The 27,632-nt window shown below is 37.6% G+C and overlaps 2 protein-coding genes and 2 pseudogenes across 4 annotated transcripts; 3 read left to right on the forward strand and 1 right to left on the reverse strand.

The window, feature by feature from the left end:
- The first annotated feature begins 216 nt into the window (after positions 1 to 216).
- On the forward strand, positions 217 to 3,626 carry LOC135614362 (actin-depolymerizing factor 11-like; annotated as a pseudogene).
- Positions 3,627 to 4,973: 1,347 nt separating this feature from the next.
- On the forward strand, positions 4,974 to 9,002 carry LOC135614363 (uncharacterized). 2 transcript variants are annotated; one of them, XM_065111661.1, is made up of 3 exons: positions 4,986 to 5,457; positions 5,723 to 5,746; positions 8,394 to 9,002. In XM_065111661.1, the coding sequence occupies exons 1-3, from the start codon at positions 5,001 to 5,003 to the stop codon at positions 8,702 to 8,704; spliced, it is 792 nt and encodes a 263-aa protein (XP_064967733.1). In that variant the 5' UTR covers positions 4,986 to 5,000; the 3' UTR covers positions 8,705 to 9,002. The 2 variants fall into 2 exon arrangements, with proteins under 2 accessions (XP_064967734.1, XP_064967733.1); XM_065111662.1 differs by lacking the exon at positions 5,723 to 5,746 and having other exon boundaries at positions 4,974 to 5,457.
- Positions 9,003 to 17,281: 8,279 nt separating this feature from the next.
- On the forward strand, positions 17,282 to 22,417 carry LOC103986967 (homeotic protein knotted-1). 2 transcript variants are annotated; one of them, XM_018827249.2, is made up of 5 exons: positions 17,282 to 17,794; positions 17,884 to 17,997; positions 18,181 to 18,331; positions 21,437 to 21,702; positions 21,965 to 22,417. In XM_018827249.2, exons 1-5 carry the CDS (start codon positions 17,444 to 17,446, stop codon positions 22,172 to 22,174), a joined length of 1,092 nt encoding a protein of 363 aa, XP_018682794.2. In that variant the 5' UTR covers positions 17,282 to 17,443; the 3' UTR covers positions 22,175 to 22,417. The 2 variants fall into 2 exon arrangements, with proteins under 2 accessions (XP_018682794.2, XP_009403402.2); XM_009405127.3 differs by having other exon boundaries at positions 17,283 to 17,794; positions 18,181 to 18,319; positions 21,965 to 22,416.
- A 231-nt stretch (positions 22,418 to 22,648) lies between these two features.
- On the reverse strand, positions 22,649 to 25,260 carry LOC103988232 (uncharacterized; annotated as a pseudogene).
- Between the last annotated feature and the right edge of the window lie 2,372 nt (positions 25,261 to 27,632).

Here is a 27,632-nt window from a genome sequence, read left to right on the forward strand (position 1 = left end):
TCGATCCTTACTCTCTCCCAAAATCGACAAAAAGAACTTGCTACATCTTTTGTAGGACATCTCTGATATTTTTGGAAAGAGGAGTCATCGATTGGAAACAATCAAATGGATAGTGATAAAAAAAATCCAAAAAGCAGATTTTTTTTTCGAACAATCACCTCTCTCTCTCTCACTCTCTCCTCGCTCTCTCTCTCTCTCTCCACATATATATATATATAGAGAGAGGCAAAATGGTCTAAGACCGGACGTCAGTGGCGGTGGCGGTAACTTGGCCCGGTCCAAATCGACGAAGCTGCCAGGGCCACTGCGTCCTATCCACCGCCCAAGTCCAAGCCTTATCGTGTTTGCTTCCGGTGTGGCATCAGCTCGCGTGGCCTCCCAGTCTGTATGCGTAAAGGAAGGAGCATTCTGCACCCACCGCGGTCGGGGAGGGTAATTCGTGTTTTTCCCCCAACTCGTGGTCTCGGCGTACATCCTTTTCTACCGCTCACTGTCGTCTTTGCTTTTGTAATCGCGACGGAAAAGGATTAATTCGTCTCCGTGGAAAATGGCTTTCCTCCGATCGTATGTAAGTCATTCTGTTCGATTTCCTTTCTTGATCGAGTTTTCGTTTCCTTTTTGTTGTTCTTTCGTCTCTTTGCTTTGTGGTTATTCTTGGTTGATGTGATAGCTTCGTGTATTTTGTTCAGTTTTGTGGTATTTCGGGATATATGGTATTGATCGGATCTGCTTATAGTCTATGTGATGCCAATTTGCTTTTGTTGGGAATCAGTCGAGTGACCTCTGTTTGCGTCGTCGATCGTGGGTTGTTGGCGTCGATTGCGTTTACATCTTGTAGGATGTGAATAGAAGAAATAATTGTCTTGTTGTAGGCCTGCAGTGGTGATATTGGCTTCTTGATGTCATTTTTCTTTTAGGCAAACTTGCATGTACATACATGTGTATATTAGAATATCCCTGCAAAATTCAAGAACTAGACATTGTGGGAGGGTAGGATGTGGTCTTCATTGTTCAAGTGGTTGCATTATGAACTAGTCTTCTTTTGTTCAAATCATACCTAAAGTTTTAGTTCATCAGAATCCATAATTGGGATCAAATTGGAGACAACATTTAACTGGTTCCATCCATTCTGTTTCTCGGTCTCCTGGTTTCTTGTCATCATTAATATTTCTCACAGGAGCTCTGCAGCTTCTGTTGGATGGTAGGAAGAAAGGAACGAGGGGGTGTTGGGGTGTGGGTCTTTTTGTTTGTCTATATGGTGATTCTTGGTTGTTGGAGGGATATACTGGAGGGATTGTCATTGATGTGTAAACTTCATCTCTGCTATTATATCTGCTGCTACCAGGAGAGACGAGGAACAGAGAGATCACTCAACTCTCGAAATTGTCATTGATGTGTTACTGTCAGAGAATACTTTTCCTGCTCTTGTAGCCTTAGTTGGAGAAAGAGATACTGATTTTTGGTATAGACTTTCTGGTTTTGTCTCAGCTCTCTGAATTTTATCACTGAGATACCTGAATTTTGAATTTCTGATGCATACGGTGTCTGCTGATTCTTAATTTGTCCAATATAAAATACAAAAGAAAACCTACAGGAAGAATACAAGGCAGTTGATAGTAAACCTTTTGTATCTCATATCGATCCAATATTTTTCATCAGGCAATGAGGCAGATTAGTGTGCTTGTAAGTTGTATCAACATTCTAAAGTTCTGATTTGAATGCTCCTGCAAGTGAGAACTTCGACAGGCTTTATATGAAAGAGTGTTTGTGATGGTTGGGTTTAAGGATTCATAATGCCATAATAATTAGTTTTTATATGGGTCTTCATAAAGCACATACTCTGTATGCCAGATTGGTAGTCTTCTTGCACTGCATGACTCTGGGCCTTTCAACATTTCTCCAAAAACACATTGACCTCTTATCTCATAGTTGAGCGAATCTATCTTTTGGTGGCTGAGCATGAATTTAATGATTAAGTTTCGATTTTTTGTATTTTGGATTCCTGAACGTTATCTCCAAGTGTCAGTCAAATGCATCTTCTGGAATGGGTATTGCGGGGGATTGCAAAGATATATTCCTAGAACTTCAGAGAAAGAAGACACATCGATATGTGATATTCAAAATTGATGAGAAGCAAAAGCAGGTTGTTGTGGAGAAGACTGGAGGTGCAACTGAAAGCTATGATGATTTTATGGCATCTCTGCCTGAAAACGATTGCCGTTATGCCATCTATGATTTTGACTTTGTTACTGAAGAGAATTGTCAAAAAAGCAAAATTTTCTTCATTGCCTGGTGAGACTCTTCATCCTAGAAATTTTTTTAAAAATGTCTTTACCGGTGCTATTGTGGTGGATATATCCATACTTGATATGTATACATATTTATAATTTAAACTTTTGAATGAATTAAGGATGAACAAAATAGATGCACACTATTAGATGCTTGTAGCTAGCAGCTGCATAAGGCAAGCTCTCATAATTCATGACTTTGTGAAGTTGTTGATGAATAAACAAAATTAAGGTGCACTAACAACAGCAACATTTAGGTAGCCTCCTCTGTGTATGTCCAAAGCTAGCATTTGTTGTATATGGCGAAGGGATGATGTGGGACTACTGACTCCCTTATCTATATTATAAGGGAGTTCCCTAGTTGAGGCAGCTTGTATTAAGCATGGCCAAACGGAGGTACGTTGTGTTTGGTGTGGCCAAGGGGCCCTATGGTAGGTTCAACTGTTGATAATTGAATTTGGATTGGGAATTCATTGTGTCCTTTATGAGGTAATGTCCTCTTTAGTACTTGGATCTCATGGTTTGTTCCTAAAACGAACCTCAGTTAATGGCCCCTGCCTTGTTTATACTACAAATCTATGAAAGTCTTTTACCATCTTAATTAGAAAAGATTGTTTTAGTCCATTTTGCTTTAAGCATTTATGTATTATTTTGAGGGCAGCAGCATATTTATGAAGCATTGTTGTTAGTGCTCGGGAAACAGCACTAAAATTTCATCATTCCTTTATGTCTATGGTGATTAGTTAACGTATTTTTTTATCATCTCCAGTATAAGCTGAAAATTGTGTACTATTTAAGTTATGTTACATTCTTTCAGTGGGACTTCTTCTTCTCGTGTAACATCTTATGCTTCGGTGTCATTTTTTCCTTGTTCCTTCTTCCATCAGGTCCCCTTATACATCGTGAATCCGTGCGAAGATGCTGTATGCAACCTCCAAGGACCGATTCAAGAGAGAACTAGATGGAGTTCACTATGAGATTCAGGCTACTGATCCCTCAGAGCTGGACCTTGAGTTTCTCAGAGATGAATCACATTAATTCTAGAGATCTTTGAGGTTCATGGAACTCCCATCAAACATTGTTTCAACTACTCATTCCCCATGGAGAAAGTGTTTGAGGTTTTCAGATTCTATTCCCCGATGCAATTGGGTTATACTACTTGAATATTTTTATCATCATCAGAATCTTGTATTAGTAAATGGTCGAAACAAGCTACTCTGCTTGTGCATCCTCTAAGACAGTATATGGCCATTAAATTGTTGATTGGTGTTGCTGTTCATATTATTGATTTCGTGCATGAACTTCTGAAATTATAAATTGGCTTCATTAATTTTTGTACTTTGGAGTTTGGAGTTCCCTCCGGAACAATGTAGGTTGAGTTAAAGTGTATGTATGGGATTTTGTTGCATTCTTCCTATTGTTATATTGTTTACCTTCCTATCTTGAAAGCTACATTCACAATCATCTTTAAAATGATTTCATCTATGTTGATTGTACATCTGATTAGTAAATGATGTTATCATACCAACATTCAACTATATCTATCCATGTAATGTTCTAGATTAGTCTTAAACATCATGCAGTGTTTTACTTTTAACAAAGTCGACCGTTGGACAACGGTCATGTGAATTATTGCCCTAAAGCCAAGAGCTGTTGTGAACTATCTATTAAACCATACTCGAATCTATCATCTTTGGAAAGATAGATAGATCAACTCCACCAGCTTCTTTTCTACCTGCAAGCGAACGCTTTCAACACGAAACGTCCTCAGACTCACCAGCGCAGGCTTTGGCATCAGGTCGGAGATGGGCTTCGTTATGGTCATCTCCCTTCCCCTCATTCTCTTCACCGTCTTGCTCGGTTTCGGGTGCTTCTTGCTGGGAAGAGCGAAGGGGAGGGAGGAAGCGCGTGCCGGCGTCGGCTCGCGGGTCTGCGTCGCTCCGCTTGCTCCTCCTGATGCAGTGGCTTCATCCCCACCAAACCTTGCGAAGAAGGGCGGGCCTGACGATGTTTGAGAGCTCGAGAACAAAAAGAGACTACATGTCCTGCTTTCTTCTGTTCTACAATCTGCATATTCTTGGTTTCTGTTCCTGTTCCCCTTCTCTGTTACGCATGCGAAATTGTTCTCCTTTCACTGTTATCATTAACCACGGTGTGAAAAATAGTGATTCAGTAACACTGTAGTCCTCGTTTGCTTGCGTCAATGTATTATAAACATCTGTTTCCTTCATTCCTACATTGCTCCTCTATCTTAAACATCTTTAAGCATCAAGGGCTGATTTTATTAAATGTCAAAGCAAAGCAGTTGTCATCCTTTAAAAATAGCATTTCAAAGAAATATGATGATGAGAACTTAGGGAATTTAATATATATATATATATATATGTATACATATACATATATATGTATATACATATATATATATATATGTATATACATATATATATACATAGTTATTGGTAGAGACAATCAGTAGTGGGATTATAACATCAAAACCTAATTATATAGCAGTCTTGCACTAAATTAGGGATTATAACATATATTAACTGAGTTTAATGAAGCTTACAGGCGGCTCAATGAATACATCCCATTAGCTATCCAATAAGCATGAGGTTTAATTGGTAATCGAAACAATCGGTGTTGGATTAGGTGGGATCACTGTTTCCTGGGTCGGTGGAAACAGGGGAACCTCGCGTCCGATATAGAAAAAGGATGGGGCTGAAGAGCCTTCTCCATCATCACTCGCTCGGGGCCGCGTTAGGCACTGCCGCACCGCTGCTGGCGGCCGCATCGCATCCCATTGGTGGCGGTGGCCTCATCCTCCTCCCTCCTCCTCTTTTCTCGCTCCCACCTGCTTGTCCTTCTCACTTTCGTCATCGCCTTCCTCCTCTGCTACCGTCTCCGCCCTTCTTGAGAATCTGCTGGGACCAAAGAAGGAAACGAGGGCAAATGGCCGGGGGGCTCGTCGGTGGCAGCGGAGGAGGAGGAGGAGGATTGAACCCGACCGTGGTGAGGTTCGTTCTGGTGGTGATGGCGCTCGGCCTCGCCGGCTACATCGTGGGGCCGCCGCTCTACTGGCACCTCGCCGAAGCCCTCGGCCGCTCCTCCGCCTGCCCCCTTTGCGCCCCCTGCGATTGCTCCGCTCAGCCCCTTCTCTCCCTCCCCCAAGGTGCTCCCCCATCACCTTCCCTCCCGCTTTGGCTTCCGTGCTCAGATCTGATGATGATCTGATGCCTCTTCCCATGTGGATCTTGAATCGCGCTGTTGTTCGTTTCAAGATCTGATCATCACGGGATCATAAGTTATAGTAAATGTAGATTCACTGCATCTGTAGAGTGATTGTCGAATTATCACATGTGTAGCGCCTGCTTTGCTTCTTTCCTTATCGATTTACTCTAATTGTAACTATGAATCTTTTGTGTTTCTGTTTACAGAGCTGATCAATGTGTCTTCCACGGGTTAGTAGTGCCTTCTTCCCCCTTGTCTTTATTTGTGCATTTAGGATTTCATTTTGTACGGGAAACATGGTAATTTGCAGTCTGACATAAGTTGATTTAGTTTATTAGTGTGTTTGCCTCCTAGTAATAACTTCTCGGATGGTTTGCAATGATGTCGATGATTATTTTGAAATGGTGCAATGATGTTTGCAATACTAATTTGCTTGAGATGGATCTGTGCTTAAAGCTTTGAAAAATGTGGCATGACTTCTTTTCATTATTCCATATTGTGATTGCAACTATTCTACGATCTATTTCTTGATATGTTCAGCATTTTGTATCGGATAGATTGAGATGAGTTAAATGTGTGGTTAAGTTTGATTATATTATTGTTTTTGCTGCAGTTGGTTGGTTTAGTGGGCCTCTATTGATGCCATTATTATTTTCCTGTGGTAATAATAACGGGTGAAAGAATTAGGTTGGAGTTATCGAAACCAGTTTGAACCTTTCTTGTTATATGTAAATGCTCAATTTTTATGGTTCTCTTTGTTCCTTTCTTCTCTTGTACCTTTTAAAGCTACATCTATCTCCCAATTTAGAATTCTATTTTATAGTGTTGCCTCAGACATGCCTTCTGATGCAAACTAAGCGGTATATGACTGTACATTGTTAGTGTTTTATTGTATTATATGTTCTCTGTTTTATGTTCCTTTTTCTCTTTGGTAGGAATGGATTAGTAAGGTAATGTCTCTGTTCCATTATTATGTTGGCTGAATAAAACTAATATATGTTTCTTCAGTTTTTCATTCTTCCTCGTCTTTAATTGTAATGTGGAAGGCAACTTAGTAAGAAAATGAGGTAGCAGTAGTGTTGTGATGTCATCATATTCATATCCTTAAAGTTCACCAATATATTGTTCTTTTCTTTTTGGAATGCAGGTTTCATCTCTCCTATGGCCCTCAAAACAATATAGATTATCACTTTCATCGGCTTTGATACCCCATAAGAAGAATAAATGATAACTTAAAACTTTCTTTTCTTTTCCAAATTATTGGTGTTCATTTTCTTAATCTCCAGCTTGAAACTCGCAAACCACCTCCAAGAAATGGCTACTTGTTTGATATGTTTTCCTGCAGGCATCAAATGCAGGACAACATGACCCAATAACACCATTATCCCTTTCTTCTCCTTTGCTTCTTTTCTCTTTTCCCTTTAAATTTGGGTTGGATCGCGATATGTTTGGTTAGCTTTAAACAAATTGAAAACAAAGTATGTTCATTGTGAAAATCATAGCTGAGTTGATAAGGTAAACCACACAAAGTGCTCCTTTTTAATGGAAAGAGTTTGGCATCTCCAAGCAAAGTATGGTTTCTCCATCAGAACGTTGCTGCATGTGCAGATCTGGTAACATTAACTCATATAAGTCGAAGCAACCTCAATATATAATTCTATACATGTGAAACACATGGACTATTGTCCATGTAAACATATGAACATAGAGAAATCTGGCTTATTGTCCCTCTTTGCTATTCTTTTTCCTATCATTATTTTTGTATATAATAGATTGTAGTGCTTGAAAAGATTGAGGAAAGTTGCTATTTATTTTGGTATATAATAGATTATTTTGCTATTATTTTACTATCATTACATCTGGTTTATGATCCTTGACTTCTAACGTTGTACAAATTTATGGACTAGATGTGTTCAAATATTGAAAGTTAGAGAAGGTATCTTGAATATCGTTTAAAAAAAGATATTAGATAGGACTCTTTATACTGCACTAGATGATGCTGAAGGTAATTGAATTTGGCAATTTTGCCCAGCCCAAAGTTGCAGGTTTGGTTTGGGACATTCCTTGTCACTTGATACTTATTACATTGGGTGCACCAGGCAGTCTTTTAAAGGTACCAAGCTATAATGGGTGATAAACATACTGACTGGTACTGGTACCTGAATATTGTAAACCATAAATCCCTCTCCAGATTTCCTCTTCCTCACTGCTGCCCCCATCCACTCTGCTAACACCATCATGCCGCCTGCCATCCATTGTATTTCGCAAGCCGCTGTGGACTCCCATGCCAAGCTCCTTCCTATCCTTCACCTTCCTTCTTGTCGTTTGCCACCGCCTGTCATGACACTTTGTCAAATGCTCCTACACCACCATCTCCAACCCTTAACTCATTTCTACCCTCCCTCCTTCCTGAATGTTGTCATCTGTCATCGACTACCATCATACTGGCACCGCCTTCTTCCCCCCTACGTCACTGCTGCCCTCAGCCGCTCCACCAGCGCCATCTGTTGCAGCGTGTTACCTATCTTCCCTCCCCTCATGTATCGAGTATCAAATAGTATTGACGCATACACGATATGGTTGGGTGTACTGATACTGTATTTGATGTGTCATCATAAACAAAAGTCCAAAAGAGCTCTTTTTTTTCAACTTCACTGAAGTACATTTGGGTGCATGTGCTATATTAGTTGTGAAAACACCATGTGAATCGCCTCTGGCTAGAGATCATTCCGTACTTCTTTTCATGACATGTTCATGTGGCTAAAGATTATTCCGTACACCATGATATCTGTGTATATTTATGTGGTTATAATATTTCTTTGTTTTTTCAATGCCATCACTCATCTGAGTGTCTTTGAGCCCGTTTCTTTGTTGCAGATTGTGCAAAACATGACCCAGAGGTCAGTGAAGAAATGGACAAGAATTTCACTGACCTTCTTGCAGAGGAATTGAAGTTGAGAGAGGAAGAGGCAACTGAAGCTCAGCATCGTGCTGATGTGAAACTGCTTGAGGCCAAGAAGTTGGCATCACAATATCAAAAGGAAGCTGACAAGTGCAACTCAGGGATGGATACCTGTGAGGAAGCTCGGGAGAAAGCTGAGGCTGCACTATTAGAACAAAAGAAACAAACTTCCATGTGGGAACTAAGAGCTCGGCAGCGAGGATGGAAGAATACTCATGCTTATTGAAGGTTGTTGTGTTCTATATTCTGGCGCACGATATTGACTTTTACAATTGAATGCTATACTTGCTGTAGCCAAAGGAATCTGCACCTGTCCATACAAAGTTGTTCCACCACGAATGAACCAGTAAAAATGTGGTTGCATCTTGTTAGATGGAACAATATCTCGAGCTGGAACAAGCCCAATTACACAGCTGATATATAGATAATTCTCTCTCTATATATGCTGAATAACATCCTAGTACAAAAAACATTGTTGATTCTTGTAATAGGTCTCTTTATAATTACTGCTTTTGTTGTGTTAAGATCAATAGCCTTACAATTTAGAGGCATAGAAGTTTTTAATTTGTGGAGTATGCAGATTGCAACATGTATTAACAGTAGCCTTCTACTTGTTATTTAACTTCAGTGAAACTATTAAAACTTTTTTGAGGCTAGCATAGTATCTTTGTTCTAATCCACTTATCCTGCTAATCAAGATATTTGCTTATCTTCATAAAAATTTAATATATTTTTGTTAGAATTAATTCAAATTGATTTAATAAAAATATTATATATTACGGCTAAAAAATTTATCTGCCATGCACTTGTGATAGTGTATTATGTCCACTTATCAGGTTGTTCAAATTTTCATTTTTTTAAGAAAATTTTTATTTTTCTAATAATCTATTAACAATGCAACTTTACATCCTCATTCAAATTTTTTATCTTATCATCTGGCTTAAACCTTATCCACCACAGCAATGGATATAGTCTCATTGACAGCCGGTCATCTTCTACCCCGCTTCTATCCCTTATCATACAAAACTCTTCCTGCCTACCTCCTTTCCAGCATCACTGCAACTCTTTAATCCTCAAACCCACAAGACAATACAGGTGATGTTTAATTAAGAAAGTTGTAGGATCCCATTTGTGTCCTGTGCTGCAGACTTGTGAGTTCCACTGGCAGCAACACTCTCAGCAGCTGGTGTCTGATGCTCCAGCCTCAACTCCTCAATGCGAGGGATGCCCAGCATGAGCTACATTGAAGGCCTCAACTCCTCTGGGGGACTCAAAGCCAACAATAAGGTGTCGTCTCTCGGCGTTCCGGCATGCACCGCCCGGTCCTGAGCTCTCTCCGACCTCCATCGACTGGCAAACAGAGAAGGGTCGGAGCGGTCACTTCCACACGCAACGATCATGAACGGCCTGGTGCTGGTCGGCGTCGCCGTCGGGTTCTAAGAGTGGAGGAAGCATTTGCATGTTTCTTGTTGCATTCTGATCGTGGTGGAACTGCACGAGACGTCCCTTGTCAGCTCGAATCCCGTCTTCGTCAATTCTCCCAAACGAGAAGGGTTACCTCTACCACGACGTAATGGTTCACGCAAGGAGTGCGTTGTATGACAATCCACCATTTGCCGAACTACATAGCAATAGTGTGGAAGTAAACAACTGTAAAACCATGAGTTTGCCAATAAAACAAAATAGAGTCTAAATTTCACAAAAAAATATGATAAATACATACAGTATATATATGTATATATATATGTATATACGTATATATATATATATACCATTTTTTAATCATTAATTTCGGTCACTTACACGTCCCAAAATCACAGCAATGGAAATGGACGAACAGAAAAGAGCAAGGAAGGTGGAAGGAGAAACCAACCGAACGGTGGAAACGCCATGCGAAGGATAAGGATGATAAGGTAGGCACCAGCACCAGAAAGCGAGAACGGGACGTGGGACCTTTGCCACTGTAGAGCGTATGACCTTTATAATTACTTTGCCTTTTTCTTGCAGTGCTGCTTCTGTCATGTATGTTGGTGATGGCGACGTCCGGCGGAGCAGCGTCGAGTGTCGTCCGAATCGTATCCTTTCTCAGCCACAGGTCGTTCTTGGGAGCTCTCGTCGGTGCATGCATGAAGTACCACTGCAAGGAGGGCGACAGACCACGCGAGAATCGCGCGGCGATTCTTGTCATGCGTTCATCACGGAGACCACCCACCACCATATCTTCTTCCATCTATCGCGGATGAAAACAACGAAAGAGAGAGAGAGAGAGCGAGCGAAATATATATAAATATATAGATTGGCCCTATCATTATTGTGCTCCTTAAAGGAGCATTTGGCTTGAAAGTAATCATCTGTATCTTTATGATCGAATATTTGACTTCCTCCCAACTGCCAAGTGTCTCAGGTCGAAGAACTATTATTTTCATTCTACCTTGTAACAAAAGTATGTGTTTATACATCATTATATTATAATTGTTTTGGAGGCTATTATCTCTAAGATCAATAGCTAATGAATTGGATGTTCAGAAGGATCCAAGTGGAAGCAAGTCAACGTTTGTCCGACATGTCGAGCTGTTGAACTAGGACAGTCGATCTGCCAAGCTACCAAAGTAGTATAGAAGAAGAAGATGGTGTTAGAGTCGAGAGGGTTCAAAAGAAAAGAAGATGTTGTTTATGTTCAAGACTTCGATCTATCGCAGTCAAAAACAATATTCATTTTTTGATATATTACAGATTTTATTGGAATTCATTGGGTTCTTTCCTCTGTTTATGACCCAAACTCCCTTAAGGCCAACCATGGGAATGAGCTCATTGGCTTCGAATCTTAATGGTACGAGCTCGGTTCCTTGATGGTCGCTTGAGCACTGTGTTGTCGTCTTGGCTTCGTGAACTGCACCTTGCTTTTTGACCTTAAGCTCATCGAGACATGGCGGCCCACCGAGCAGTGAGATGATATCAGGTAGAATCCAACCAACATTTAGGTAACGTGGAGATTAGTTCGAAATTATCAGCTTTGAGAAATATTCTGAGAATGACAAAATAAGAAATACTATGAAATATTTCTCTCGATTAACTCGTTATAAAAGACTATTTTATGTATATTTTATCTTTTATCTATCGATTACTAACTTAGAACGTTAAAGAGATCGTGTCGACAAATCAACTCGATTATGATCATTATGTAGGTCGGAGCATTTGAGTCGTTTCACTAGTCACATTAAATTATTTGAACTAATCCGATCATTATCGACATCCACATTATCATATGATAAACATATTTATATTATATTCTGAGTCTTTATTCCTCAGTTATAATATTTACTAGGTAGCATAGATACTATAATCCTATTCAAAATTATTATAATTGGTATAGAAAATAATATTTTATGTTCTTATTTCAAAACTAATATTTTTTTTAAAACTTCACCAAGAATGATCAATTAATTTATATTAATATTTTTTAATCTTTGTGCCTCGACTATAGTATATTCAACAGATATATAATACATTTTATGGCATACAACGTAATGACAATAATATTTTTACGATCCTATCATGAACGTTTTGAACAAATCGAAGATTCCGATGGAAACAAATAAAAAAGATTTTATAAAAACTCAAACGAGAGGTTTTTCCGAAAAAAAATTCATCCTAATTAAAATCATATTAGTAATGCATTAAACTAATCGGAACTCGACTCATTCTTGAGAGAGAGAGAGAGAGAGAGAGAGAGAGAGAACTTGCTCGTTTAGCGTCTTCTCTTTACGCATTGCGTGTCCTTTGCAAATTTGCATGATTGGAAGACGAATACCAACAAAATAAATAAAATAAAAATGCTATGATTGATAGTTGTGATCGTAGCTTAATTATTTTATATTATCTATGTGTCCATGATTCGTTAGTCCACGTTATGATGTGATTCTTTTAATGCCCAAGACTTTGCGTAGGCTCTAATGACAAGTCACTTACGAGGAAAGACAAAAATCTACGTGGGAGGTTGAAGGTCTTTTATACCCCCATTCAATAAATTTTAGAAATTTTAACTAATTTAATTAATAAAAATTCTAATTATCGATAATATGATGTGATAATAATAACAAGGTCGACGGTTATAATCATTGAGATTTATAAAAAAATTATATATTTAATTAAGTTTAGAATACTTAAGTCTTTACTCGTACAATCTATAAATCTTTTTACGTCTTTTTCTATCTCTTCTCCTACCGTTAATATTAATTATTTTATTTTTGTTTATTTTTATTCAACATTTGCCCGTATCATCTTAAGTAATTTCTCACCTCTCGTTTTTGTTTTATCTTATAAAATTATATATAGCTTACTTTTACTTTAATCCCACTTATATGAAATTCAATTTTTTTATGTTTGATAATACGTTAAATTAGTAGAATTGATTGAGAAATTTGAAAATGTTCATAATATTCTCTCACGTGTATGGGATAATAAAATCAACTTAATCACAACTCGCACGAAATTAATTAAGAAAGAAGAAAATATATGCAATGTGGAAAACTAAATCTAAAAGGCTAAGAAATATCATAATTTATGTCTGAATGATCAAATTAACTGCTTAACTTCATGAGGCGAATTGATTTTTAAGTGTGATTTCATTCAACTTTCGAATTATGTATGAGAATAAAGTTAAAACAAACTTAAATTTCAAATCCAAGTACGACTAATGCCCCACTCAAGCAGAAGAACCAATTGCAAGCACCTAACGAGGTCTTATCTCACGTCCCATCGTTGACTATCTTTTGACTTTATTTGATCATCTAAATGTTGTAGGGTCCCGTGAACATAAAAATGTTCCCCTTACATTATTTCGATTTTGAATTTTATAAATTCTAGTAGGTCGATGAGGATTTTTTTTCTTTTCTTTTTAGATTAAAAATAAGTAAAGAAGACTTGAACTCTTGATCATTCTTATCAAGAATTATATCTTTATCGACCAAATCTAATAAGGTTTCTTATAGTAAATAATTCGGGTATAATATTCCCATAATAATAACTTGGTGTAAAATATATATGCATAAAAAGAGTTTCGTAACCCCAATAGGTGAACCAATAATCCAAACTTCTTCTTATACTCTTGAGATAGAAATCCAATTAAACTCAAAGCTGAGATTCTCAGGTACAATAGCTTAAGAAATGGAAGCACGACGGCATAAAATTGCATTCGAGCTCTATAGCTTGACATGTGTTGCTTTCTAAACCCGAATGATTATTATTGGATAGATAGATAGATAGATAGATAAATATATAGATAGCATAGCAAAGGACATGAAAAGAACATGCATTACATGTCCATCGCTCCAAGCTCCTCCTCACTCGTGCCAATTGCAAGAATGGTTACACATGGAAGCTACGTTTATATCCCAAGAATGCATCTTTGGTTTATGGCCATAGAGCATATCTACAATTTACATTTTTTTGCATTTTAGGTTCCTCTATTTTAATGTGTTACCATTTGTCTTTAATATTACATAGATTTTAACCATCAAATCAAATCCTAATTCAATACATTCAAACCCAAATATCAAAATATTATATGGAATATAAGCTTATTTAATTTAGTGGTTCCATCATAAATGACTTAAAGGATCTTTCCACTAAATTATTATGTTGATTTGTACCACTCCCACCCTCTTCAAATCTAGGAGATGATGATTCATAGCCATGTGCTCGAGTTGTTTACGAGCTATAGCTTCTAGAAACTAAGATTGCTATGATTTAATTAGGACACTACTACAAAATATTACAATATATATAGTACAAAACATACAAGTTTGCTTTGAGCTTAGCTCGGTCCTTTGAGTCTATCAAATGAAATCAAACTTCATATTTAAACACACAAATATATATATATATATATATATATATATATATATATATATATATATATATATATATATGTATACATTTGATGAGTTGCCTCAAGAAGTTAAAGAACACAAGTCATAAAGGCAAACTACTATAGATATTTATTGTTAGGATTTTTTGCTATTTAAATTTACTTTATTTTCAGCAAATGCTGAATCGCCATCCTATATATAAATATATATATAACCAATGAGGAGAGCCCTCTAAGATAAAATAATTATGCACCCATCCATCATTTGACTCATTGTCTACGATGGTGAAAGCTACAATACCCACATTACATTTTATAGGTCCTTTTGTGTGGCGCCTAACCTAATCTCTTTCTTACGTAGACAAACGAGTAACTCTAACAAAGAGCTTAAGAAATCTATGAAATGACAGCAAATAAAAGGTTAATATCATTAGAGATGGGTACCAAGAAATGATCAACTTTTCCACTCGATTTGCTTGAGTCGAGTTGCATGTTATATTCATGTTTCATGCTGCCTATGTTGTCATTGGCTGTGACCTCTGAGATATTAATTGCATAGCTTTGGTGTGAAGGGCTTCGAGATGGATTAATGTGTAGAAGATGAACACAACAATTCCCCTTGCAGTGCATAGGCTGTTTGGAATTTACTCTATAATATTAGTTTCTAGTTAGAGAAATGTTTCACATGATAAATGATTGTGATGCAAACAGTCGATCATATTTCATATCCAACATGCTTTTGCCTGTAGCATAGGCTTCCATGTGTGAGCTGAAGCTAAGGAAGACCTACAGATTCCCCTTTTTAGCCTTCTATTCCAACAAATAGGCAGTCCTTTGTGCCTATCTCCACTATATCCAACAAAACAACACCACAACATATACGTACGTATATATACATATATCATTGAGGTAAAACAGTAAGAAACATTTAAAGGAAACAATAAAACTATATAAAAACCAGAGTTTAGATGAACAGGTTGAGTTGAATGGCCACATCATTTTTTGTTTCCTCTTTCGAGGAGATTATGAGAAATTATTGCGGAATGATTTTGATCATATAGCATGTCTTATGAGTGATATTTAATTGATCTAATCGACATATGTAATTAATTAAGGCATTCTAAAATGAAAATATATTTGTCAGAAAATAAGCCATATTTATTTATAATAGATAATAATGAGAATTAATGATCAAAGAATGAATTGTAGATTGTATATGATTAGTATAATTGTAAACAATATTATGTTCCCATACACAATGGTTATTTTTTTTTCTTTTTAATTATTCAACATGTATTGTACTCAAATTCCTAAAGTATTGGATCATTTGAATATATATGAACCCATTTTTTAGAACACGCATACTTAACAAAAATGAATCACAATATGATCGGTTTAATGGTATAGAAAATGAGATTTGACTACAAAGTATTTATTCGAGAATCGAACAATAATGAATATAGAATTATATTTTTGATTTTGTTTTATAAAAGGTACATCTTTACGATAAAGGTGAGATTCAGACTTACGATCTTCTGATAATATATCAAAGTTTTTATCGATTAAATCAGTCAAAACTTTTAAAAAATATTTGGTAAAATCTCGAATCCTCAATCTTTGATAGGTGAATCTAGTGCATAATCATCAGATCAACGTTTAAGATAAAAATTTAATAAACGATACTTTAAACACTCGATCTTTGATATCTTAGGTTCAGTTTCACCTCATAGAAATATAAATCATTTCTAAAAAATATATTTTAAATTAATTTTGGATTAAACGTGTGTTTGGGTTATGTGTATTTTGAGTTTTACTCTAATGGTGCCTCGTTCATGTCAAATTATCATAGAAATATAAATCATTTTCTAATATATATATATTATTAACAGCTATAGGTAATTTGGAACAATGGCTACAATCATGTCTGTATACATCGATTTGATTGTGTCTAATTTGATCCAGCAATTTTCTTCTCTTTATTCTTCCCGGCCACTTGTATCACCATCTAAAGTTCCATCTTCCGCTGCATCGAATGCCTAATGTCTCATCATGACGAACTCCCAAAGGCCATTTGGAGCTCTTAGTTTTCGGAGAATCTTTTTTATTCCCATCCCAAACGTAAAACAAGGGGATAAAATTAACGCAATCGAGAACAAATATCCAATTTAGTCACCCAAATTTCAATAAATTATTAGCTCAATTAATATAATATCGATTGCATCAATAATAAAGAAACCAAGTAATGATTTGGCTTTGTAGGATGACGATGGGAAATTGACACCATAAATATTATCAGTTTAAATTTGGATATTTATATTGACTGTAAATGACTCTCCCAACCATATTAATAGGGATTTAGGAAACCCTAACAAATATAATTAAATGAATAAGTTGATAGCATAGTAAATGAAAGTAAAAAACCTAATCATAAGTTGAATATTAGAGCTTCAAAGAAAATAATAATAATAACATATGAGATGCACATTAATAGAAAGGAAATATGCTATGAACACATATATATAAACTACATTATCATTTGATTATAAATGGGACAAAGATTTCTTTTCATGTGTGCGTATGGTAAAACTTGGAGTCGACGTGTATCGAGTTTGGTCGGTGCTTCGAGGCTCGGAGAAGAGATGATCTACGTGGGAGGCGGAAAGGAAGGCTGCGGTGAGAACTTCCGACGGCCGAGGATGGCCGACGGAAGGTTGGTTGATATGAAGGCGGCTTCGTGTGCTCCCTCTGTTATTTCAAGAGGTGTTTTAGCTTGACAAAAACCAAGATGTTGGCAAGTTGTGGATCTAACCCTACTGCAGATGGAAGTATGCATCATATCCCATCAGCGTGATTTGACATCGGAAAAGAAAGCCACCAGAAATAGCTTTCCCTTCTCTCTCTCTCGTCTCTTTTCTCCATAGGTTCTTGGGCTTCTTTGCCTCCACTCTTCCCCATCTCTTCCCCCACCCCCCCTCTGATCCATCGAACTCCTGGTTCTTTTGATAATAAGCTTGGGAAATAATCTGTTTGCACCCACGTATCCTATCTTCGCAGCTTCCATTTTTTCTTACTTTCGATAGGTTTGAGTATTAGAGAATGGAAGAATTGCCTCACCTTGGTGATAGTAGTAGTAGCGCTGGCAGCTCAAGGGGGGCTTTCCTATACCTCCCCTCATCGGCTGTCGCCACCACCACCACTACATCAGCTCCTCCGCCGCCGAGGTCAGCCGTGTACGAGCAGAGCTACTACTATTACCCGACCTCTCATCCTTACTTCCATACGCCACCACCTAAGACTGAAGCAGGCTCATCTCAGTTTCAAACGAGTAGAGTGGAAACACTAAGTCAAGGAGTGATCTCCCAAAGTGATATAGAAGAGATCAAGGCAAGGATCATGTCACACCCTCGGTATTCCACGCTCCTCGGCGCCTTTGTGGACTGCCAAAAGGTCTCTCCTAGTTCGTTGACCTCTTGTGTGTCTGCATAAGCCTTCTTGTTCTTCTCTTACGGCTCATGTTCTTATGTGCGTCTCTCAAGGTGGGAGCGCCACCAGAGGTGGTGGAGAGGCTCTCAGCCATAACGCATGAGCTCGCGTCGCGCCCGAGGTTTCACAGCGGCAGTTATCCCGATCCGGAGCTCGACCAGTTCATGGTACCGATCATTCCTCCTCCTCCTCCTCCTCCTCCTCCTCCTCTCTCTCTCTCTCTCTCTCTCTCTCTCTCTCTCTCTCTCTCACACACACACACACCACACACACACACACACATACACACACACACACGATCGATCTCCAGTTAAAGCTAATCGATTGTGAGATATATATATATACAACAGGAGTCATACTGTGAGATGCTCATCAAGTACAGGGAAGAACTAACGAGACCCTTGCAAGAGGCCACAGACTTCCTCAAGAAGATGGAGTCACAGTTCAATGCGCTCACCAACACTTCCACTCGAGGCATCTTTTCCTCTGGTATACCGAAGGGTACCCATTAAGTAGCTTTTCTAGCACTCGCTTGGCATTTATAGCTTCTACTCCATGTGGTTTGATATAGATCTATTTGCTGTCAATCTTTCGGCCAAAAACTTTGCTTCTCAGATTCCAAGAGAAGAGAGCAAAAGGTAAAGAGATCAGCTGCAGTTTTCTGGTGTTAGGGCTCAACATCTCACCCTGTGTAAGTGCAATGAGTAGGTATGGCAGCGTGCCAGTAGTAAGTAGTACGAAACTACTTACCGGAAGTATACTTCCTCCAACTTTGGCAGCAACTAAGACTGAAGCAGGCCTTGACCGATCAGAGATCTCTAGTTCACAAAATAGATATATGCTAAAAAGATGGCATTTACATATTTTCTTTAGCTTCTAATGGAATATAATAACGTGAAAATATGGCACTATCACGAGGCTATAGTAACCTCGATTTTCTTCAACCTCGACCTGATCTCGATCCTCTCTTTGCTTTCTCTTAGTAACCATTTGTTTATTGGCACGGATTCCAATAGCCAGGAGACCAAAGCAAGAAGAGAATGTTCTCTCTTTGGACCAGCAGCAATATGCACATGAATGAGGAAACCACAAGGTGGTGACTAATAAGCTCCATTTACGACTGCCATCATATGGCAATCTTTAGGATTCCAAAAGAGGAGCTGCATCGAGACTAATCCCTATGCTTAGCTTTTTTGCAGCTAGTAATGTTATCATGCCTTATGCCTTTCTCTCTGCAAATAAGCATAAAAAAGTATGCTAGATAGACTACTATTCTAGTTGATCCATGAGCTAACAATTCCACCTACGTCTATAACAGTACATGTTTGTCGGAGATAGACTCCCTAGAGAAAGAGCCATGCCGTCTCCACGAAACACAGTGAACTTGCGAGATCTTCATGCACACTTTTGTGGTTTTTGAGCATCATCATAAATGTCTATCGGAACAATCAACTGTATCCACGAAGTCTCTACGATCAAACCCATAGAAAATTTTGCACCATAGAACACTGCTCTATGATATATATTTTCTTTTCACAAGATAGTCAAGTTTCAACTCACTGTAAATATTGCTCGTGTAAGAACAAAAAGGTTTAGCTCTACCGAGTATTAGAAGTGCACTTGAATTGTTATTTACCAAATTCTTATCATTGTTCACAACATATATACTTATTTTGTAGTTATAGAGAGGAAAATTGTAGCAGGTAAGAGATGAACACTCAAACCGTACAAAAAATTTCATATCATGCATAAATAAGGAGTGCTGAATCATTTAATATGATTGTTGGAGTCAGTGTCTCAATAGGATAAGGAATTCTTATAGTAAGAAAGCTCTGTTAATTAAGGATTGAGTTTTCTATAAATATCTCGTGTATTTATGGATTTTGTGAGAGACGGGAGAGTAAGATGTGATGAATACTTTTGGAGCTCTAGATTTCTTTCTAAGGTGTCGAGAGATTGTGCCTTTTAGGATTTTTAGAGAGAGTGAGGGAAGAGGTGTAAATTCTTTATGAATTTATTTGAAAGGATATATAAAAAAATTTATGCTTAGTTAGGGATAACTCAAGAGTCTCATAATTAATTTTATTTGATGAAGAATTTAGTTTTCTTGATGATGTAGGTGAGGATTTACTGAATCACATTAAATCATATGTCGGCTTTCTAGTATGCTTTTGATTGTTGAACATTGGTTTCTCTTTTGGTTTCCATCTTTCTCCATTCTCTCCCCTAACAAATCTTACATCGATTATTTTTTTATTTGTATTCGATTGTTGATCCATGGATTGTTCTTATAATGGGTACAAATGAATTATGGGGAATGTTCATCGGAAATTAGTTTCTTTCTTTTATAAAAGATAAGCGTTGGAGATCAAATTTGATCCCAAAATCTTATTGTTGAGGTCTTTTCATGATTATGTATATAATTCTAGAAAATTCAATTACTTTAAAGTAATTGATATCTAAAAAGCCAACAAAAAATTGTCATATTCTATATGCCACTAATAAAAATAGATAGGTTTTCAAGTCCATAAGAGTGTGAATTGCTATTTAAGCAATGTTTCCATATCTTTGTTTTTTCCTTTGTGGCTGAATTTTCTTGGTAGCATATACCAAATTATCTCATAAAATCATTGTCAAGTACATATTGTAGTGACTCAACATCATTAAGACTGCCTATTTATGTGGTGTTTATATTGGATAAATCATATTCCTAGCTAATACTTGTATTTTTAACTCTTTTTTTGGGGCACAAAATATTCTTTTAGACTGCAACTAGTATTTGCTGGTGTTCTTGGAGGAGGGAGAGAATAAAACGCAAAACCAAAAGGAAAAATACATATATCAATAATAAAAATTTATATTAGAAAGTGAATGCAAGATATAATGTTGTTCGATAACTCCTTAGTTATATTCATGGAAAAAAATCAAAATTTTTAATATAATCTATTGTACATCCTCTCACATAAATTCAAGATCTCTTAATCCTCTAAATTCACTAGAGAAAAATCTTCTAAAGCACCCAAAGTGTCTTGTCTCTCCTTCTCAAAACCTTGAGACTCAAGATGTACTTGTATAAACAAATCCTAATTCTCTAAATACTCTTCCTATTTGAATCTATAATTTAAATCCTAATGCTGAAAGAGTTGGAATAAGATTAGGTTTTATCCCAAGTAGTTAGAACCTACTAACTCTAATATCATTGATATATAAAAGTGTTTTGTCTCTTCTTATCAAAACTTTGAGACTCAATGTGTATTTATATAAACAAATTCTAATTCTCTAAGGACTCTTCCTACTTGAATCTCTCATCTAAATCCTAATCCGTAAAAAGATTAAAAGAAAATTAGATTTTATCCTAAGTAGTTAGAACCTAATTAGGACTCGAATGAAACCTACTAACTCTAATATCATTGATATGTAAAAATTAGAACCTTGTATCTTTATTGCTATATTTCCATATCTTCACGCTAAGTTTTCTTTGCATTGTCAACTTCTTAGATTAGTTAAATGAAGTTCTTCCTATATTATATAATAACGGAGCAAATACATCTCAATGACGTCGATGATATATTCAATCTGGTTTATCTGTTGGATTGGATGATGAAGATGAGAAATGTGGTGGTGGTGGTGGTGTTGATTCCTCGACGGAAGAGGAGCAGGACGCCAGTGGGGGAGAGGCCGAGCTTCGGGAGATCGATCCGCACGCGGAGGACAAAGAGCTGAAGCACCACCTTTTGAAGAAGTACGGTAACTACCTGAGCAGCCTCAGGCAACAGCTATCCAAGAAGAAGAAGAAAGAGAAGCTGCCAAAGGATGCTCGGCAGAAGCTGCTCCACTGGTGGGAGCTTCACTATGCATGGCCGTATCCATCTGTATGTGACTTATCCCTCCCTTAATTGTCACTGCAAACAAAAGCTTTGATTTGTCTTTTCCTTGATGGTAAACTGCATTAGCATAAGAATTATCATTTAATGAGAAGAAAGAAAAAATAGGAAACGTAGATCATGTAACAAGCAAGCATGAAGTGGTGGCCTTCCAAGAACACCTTCAGTGAACCAATTTAACTTTGTAGGTTGACAAGATTTTGCTTTGAGAAAGCTTCTAACTGGGAAAAATCTGTGTGACAACAAACAGGAAGCCGAGAAGGTGGCCTTGGCAGAATCTACAGGTCTTGATCAGAAGCAAATCAACAACTGGTTTATAAACCAAAGGAAGAGGCATTGGAAACCATCAGCGGACATGCAATTTGCTTTGATGGATGGCTTCCATCCTCAGAATGCTGCTGCTGCGCTATACACGCAATGGCAATCCATGGGTGATGGCACATACCACCTTCATCCGTGATGTATTAACCTATAAGAAGTTTACGGTGGTGCCACGACGTAATTGCTTAAGAGATTGTTGTCCTAAAAATGCAATGATTGATGTTATTGGCAATGTAATGTAAGTAACGATTTAATAGTTGTCGTATATTCACCAAAATTTTTTGTTGTGATTCTATGGATTTTATACTGTGGGTTTGAGGTGTAGGTATGTAATGTAAAGAAGAGTACTTTACTGAATGATAATAGTAAGCTGCATAAGGTTACTTGTCCTGTTGCATAATATTGGAGGGAGAGCTATGGCTTACTCGATGAAGCTGATCCAGAAGGATGTTCCTTTTATGTTCCCGCTTATGATCATACTCTGTTTCACCTTACACAACTTTGTTTCACTTCAGGTATGGCAAGATGATATGATACTACTCATGCAGAACATGTTTATTATTCATGATATGTATGAAATTATATATCAATTGCATGGTTAATTTTCAATCCGTAGAAAACGTGATTATATAATTGATTTGCAAAGGGATGAAATTAAAACGTAGGCACACGCCAATAGTCATGACAACACAACACATGCATACAGGCAGCATGAAGCGAAGGGATCCATGGATGGGATTTGACAAAACGAACGAAGAAAACTGGCAACCATCTAACTGTCAAGTATTCGTCATCTTCCTCACCCTCCGCTGACTCTGCACCAACTTCCTCATAATCCTTCTCGAGTGCAGCAAGATCCTCACGAGCCTCAGAGAATTCTCCTTCCTCCATTCCCTCACCAACATACCAGTGGTCGATTCGTGAGAAGACTTCCGCGACGCTGGTGGAGTTTGATATCATGCACACGGCTCTCTGCACCTTGGCAAGATCACCCCCGGGCACAACAGTAGGTGGCTGATAGTTGATGCCACATTTGAAGCCAGTAGGACACCAGTCAACAAACTGAATGGTCCTCTTGGTCTTGATGGTAGCAACGGCAGCATTAACATCCTTTGGCACAACATCTCCACGGTACATGAGACAGCAAGCCATGTATATTCCATGACGTGGGTCACACTTGGCCATCATGGAAGAAGGCTCAAAAGCACTGTTGGTGATTCAGCAACAGAGAGCTGCTCATGGTGAGTGAGCCTTCTCTGCAGAGATGACGGGGGCATAGGATGAGAGCATGAAATGAATCCTTGGATATGGGACCAGATTAGTCTGGAACTCGGTGACATCAACGTTCAGGGCTCCATCAAACCTCAATGATGCTGTCAAAGAATAAATCACCTGTATATGGACAAATCTCATTAACCACGAAACTTTTATAGAATCATTATTTTATGAAAATAGTAATAGAAGACCTGAGAAACTAGGCGGTTGAGATTGGTCTAAGTGGGGCTCTCGATGTCAAGAGATCTCCTGCAGATGTCATAGATTGCCTCATTGTTAAGAAGAACAGCCACATCAGTGTGCTCCAGCAGAGAATGTGTAGATAGAACACTGTTGTAGGGGTCGACCACCGAGGTGAAGACCTGTGGCGACGGGTAGACAGTGAACCCCAGCTTTGATTTCTTTCCATAGTCAACCGATAAACGTTCAAGGAGAAGAGAACCAAGCCAGTGCCTCCACCAACAGCATTGAATATGTAACATTTCTGATTACTCCCACATAAAAAATTGGACAAGATTAAGATTAATTTATAATGATCTGATAAGTATATTATTATTAATATTAATTTAAATATTTTGATTAGTGATTTGAACCAAACGAAATTGATAAGCTAGTTAGTCCATCAGATCCAGATTGTGATATTTAGTATCAGAGTCGACTACCCGTAGACAGAGTCTCGTCACGACGTAGAGCCATTATTCGGCTACGCCTCATATGCACTATGCTAGGACATGATCTAAGTTATGTTGGACCTTGATGAGAATGCATTTGACCATCAGGCTGCAAAAGAGAGTAAGGTTTCAATAATTCTAAGCAACACAATATATACCCTTCAAACAATTTCTACAATGTTCTTAGTACCAAAATGTACAAACTTTTGTTGACTGATCATACTATCAGAAATAAGGTGCTTTTTTTCAACAATATGAATAAAACTAAAGATCTATGGGGCTATTGTCCAACTTGAGGTTTACAGCAAAAAGAGAAGAGAGTTCAACAGAAAAGAAATGTTAAGTATGCCTCGCAAGCAGAATTTTCAAAGATCTACAAATACCAAAACTTAGGGACAGGTCTGGTATACTTGGAAACAGTTCAGTCTGGAGTGTTCTAGTGACGGCAAAACAATATATATGGTTACTGATTTCAAAGTAATTCTTTTGATAAACACAATTAGCACAGATAAAGTTCAATATCATCATCAAAGCCATCCAACTCGGTGAAAATCCTTCCAGAAACATTGGATCTACATCACATAAATGAAGCAAGCAATTGGACATGACAACATACAGAAACATATCATCAATAGACATACATCGTATCCACAATTTGTGGAAGATCAACCTCAGCTCATTTTATAGCGTCGAACACTAATGTTCGGCCATCAACGTCAGGGGTCATCGGACCATACGATTAACAGAATAGATCAAAGCAGAGTGACAACTAAATGGGAGAAGCGCAGAAAGGATCTGCACCACAACGAATAATACTCAAAATTCTGACATGAATCTAACCCAAGTAAACCAGATCAGCGACAAAAATGCCAAAATGCATCAATAAATAAGCCAATCAGCACACGAACCCTACGGTTATACACGACGCCAAGAACTCAAGATCTGAATATAAATTGCCCAAAATGCACAGATCTAAACGCTAAATGACACTGTTCCGATAATATGATAGCAAATGCACGAAAAATATATTAAAAAAAAAAAGAAAGGGAAAACCACCAGGTCTAAGTGGTAGACCGTACCTGAATGCCATGCTCGAGGCAGTAAAGCTCCCAGCAGGCGTTGCCGACCTGGATCCCGGCCTGCCCGATGTGGATCGAGATGCACTCTCTCATCTTCGCAGATAAAGATGAAAGGAGACCGGGGGTGGTGAATAGAAGAAGAAAGATCGGCGGGCGTGTACTAAGACGCCTTCGATGCCTCCTCTCCGCCTCTCTCGAACCCTTTTATTGAGATGAGCGACGATGCGAAGAGATGTTAGCGATGGTTCTATGGTAAATCCGGGGTTATCTTACCGCGGTTGGTTAAGAGGAGGGGTGCCAGCGAATGACGGTTAGTTTGGTGATCAGAAGCTATCCACCGTCCATCGGTAACCGTGGTTAAGGGGTCAACCTTTTACTGTCTAATAGTGCCGCCTAATTTTGAATTTTGATACAAAATGCCCTAGAAGTTTCAGTAAATTACCAACGTGGATTACGGTTCTGGTTGGTCTACGTGCGTCGCTGGATCAAGATCCAACGGACGACAGTGCGTGAACGGAGATCCAACGGACGATACATACGGACGCTGCGGTATGTTTTCCAGTTCAACGCTTAACATACCGTAGCCGTCTGATTCGTGCCTCGTATGTAGGGGACGGAGATGTATTCAAATGTGGGCCTCACTCGTCCTGACAAAATCTAATTGATAAACCGTTCATCAATAAGTTGCTGATGCTTAAAAAATAAATTTAGTTAGGTCATTTTATCGAAAAAAAATGTGACCGTTGGGCTCATACCAAATGATAATCTTAATTTATTTTTTTTACTTTGAAACTTTATTTTACCAATTTGATGAAAATAATTTTCACCCTTCGTTAGTCACCCCCAACCTACCCTTAATTGTTATTGTCGTTGCCCTGTTTCCACTACAGAGTGATATTGCATGTCGCCTCTTTTATTCCCCTTTTTCCTCCCTTTCACCTTTACCTCCTCCTCCCCTCCCCCTCCAATCCTCTAGTTTCGCTTGTCCCCTATTGTCGTTTGTCTTTCATCGTCAATTCTATATAACACATTGTCTTTTGTTGTTTGTGCAACATAGATACATCGAAGGTGAGTAACGATGACACTAGCGATCAAAGCAATGAAGATACGAGATCCATGACCGATGAGGGTCCCGAGAGTAGGGCCAAAGAGTTCTTTGTTTTCAACCATAAGAAAAAGTAAACAATGAAGGACGGTGGCTACAACCTTGCTAAGGGAGCTCCCCATCACTAATTGCAAGGAAGGGGGAGCGACCATTACTAAGGCTATAGCCTTGTTGAAAGAGGGGGACAAAGTTGTCTTACATCGAGTAATGCTACACAAAAGCAACAGAGATGAGAAGGATAAAAAGGAAGAAGGAAGAATGAGGAAGAGGAGATAGGTGGCGTACTCTCCATGAGAGCGAGGGCAACGTGAATAATTATATTTAATGGTGATGGAGGATGAAGAGTATTTTCATATATATGTGTATGAAAATACTAATTGATAAAAAAAAAGGTGCTCCATGTAAAAACTAATTCGGAAGTATTATTTAATAAAAAAAGCCTAACTGTGAAAATTTTTTTAAGGTAAAATATCTCAAACTCATATATATGTGTATGTGTTTTTTTTTTTTAAGATATTCTTATTTTGAGTATTTATATTTTTTTATTATTTGTATATCTTTTAAAGAAATGTAATTGAGTTGTGCATGTCTTTTTTTATTGATACTTTCAATCTTTTAAATTATATTCGAAGGGTTTTAGCATCACTAACAAACAAGAAAGCCAGCATCTCCATCCGTAGGTAATAAAGATAAAAAGATTTATTATAATCCAAGATTGGATAGAAAGCTAAAATTCATGGACCAAAATAGAGCATTATGGACGAATCTTATTTTGAAAATAAAATCATTTCTAGAATCAGTGAAACTATTTTGTAAAGAAAATTCTTCAGAATCATGTATGTGCTTATTGTTTGTTTATGTCAATGACAGGTCAGATTTGGTATTAATTTTTTATAGTTTTGGAGGATCTCATGTATCTGGTACAGATGGTGTACAAAATATATGTGTCACTCCAAGTAGTAAAGATATTATTTGGATATATTTATTGGCATATAAAATGTGTGTTCATGGATTGTACTTGTTTAGCTAATGTAGCAATAGGATGTGAGAATGTTGTTGGGTTCTGAACTCCCAATGTACTCAAGCATTTTAATATGGATGAAGATGATTTTTAATAGATGAAGACAATGTCAAGGGCATTTGCAAGGAATAGTTCATATCACCATTCAAGCATTACTTGAGAATTGTTTTGTCCATTAGGATAGTTGGATGTTTCATTAATCAAATAAAATTACATTTTAAATTATATTGTGTTTGTAAGATAGCCACCCAAGTCATCCCTAAGGTTAACACTGTTGTGGATAATCTTAAGAACAAGTTCCACCCTACTAACTAGTGACTTGTGAGCATATCAAACATAGATTACTCTTTTTTTTTCAAAAAAAAAAAATATTAGACCTTAGAGATCTACAAAGGATCTTTGGAGGTCAAATTAAAAAATAGAAGATAGTTCGGTATCCGTTTATA

Source organism: Musa acuminata, chromosome BXJ2-6 (assembly GCF_036884655.1).
Source record: "Musa acuminata AAA Group cultivar baxijiao chromosome BXJ2-6, Cavendish_Baxijiao_AAA, whole genome shotgun sequence".
NCBI lineage: Eukaryota > Viridiplantae > Streptophyta > Magnoliopsida > Zingiberales > Musaceae > Musa > Musa acuminata.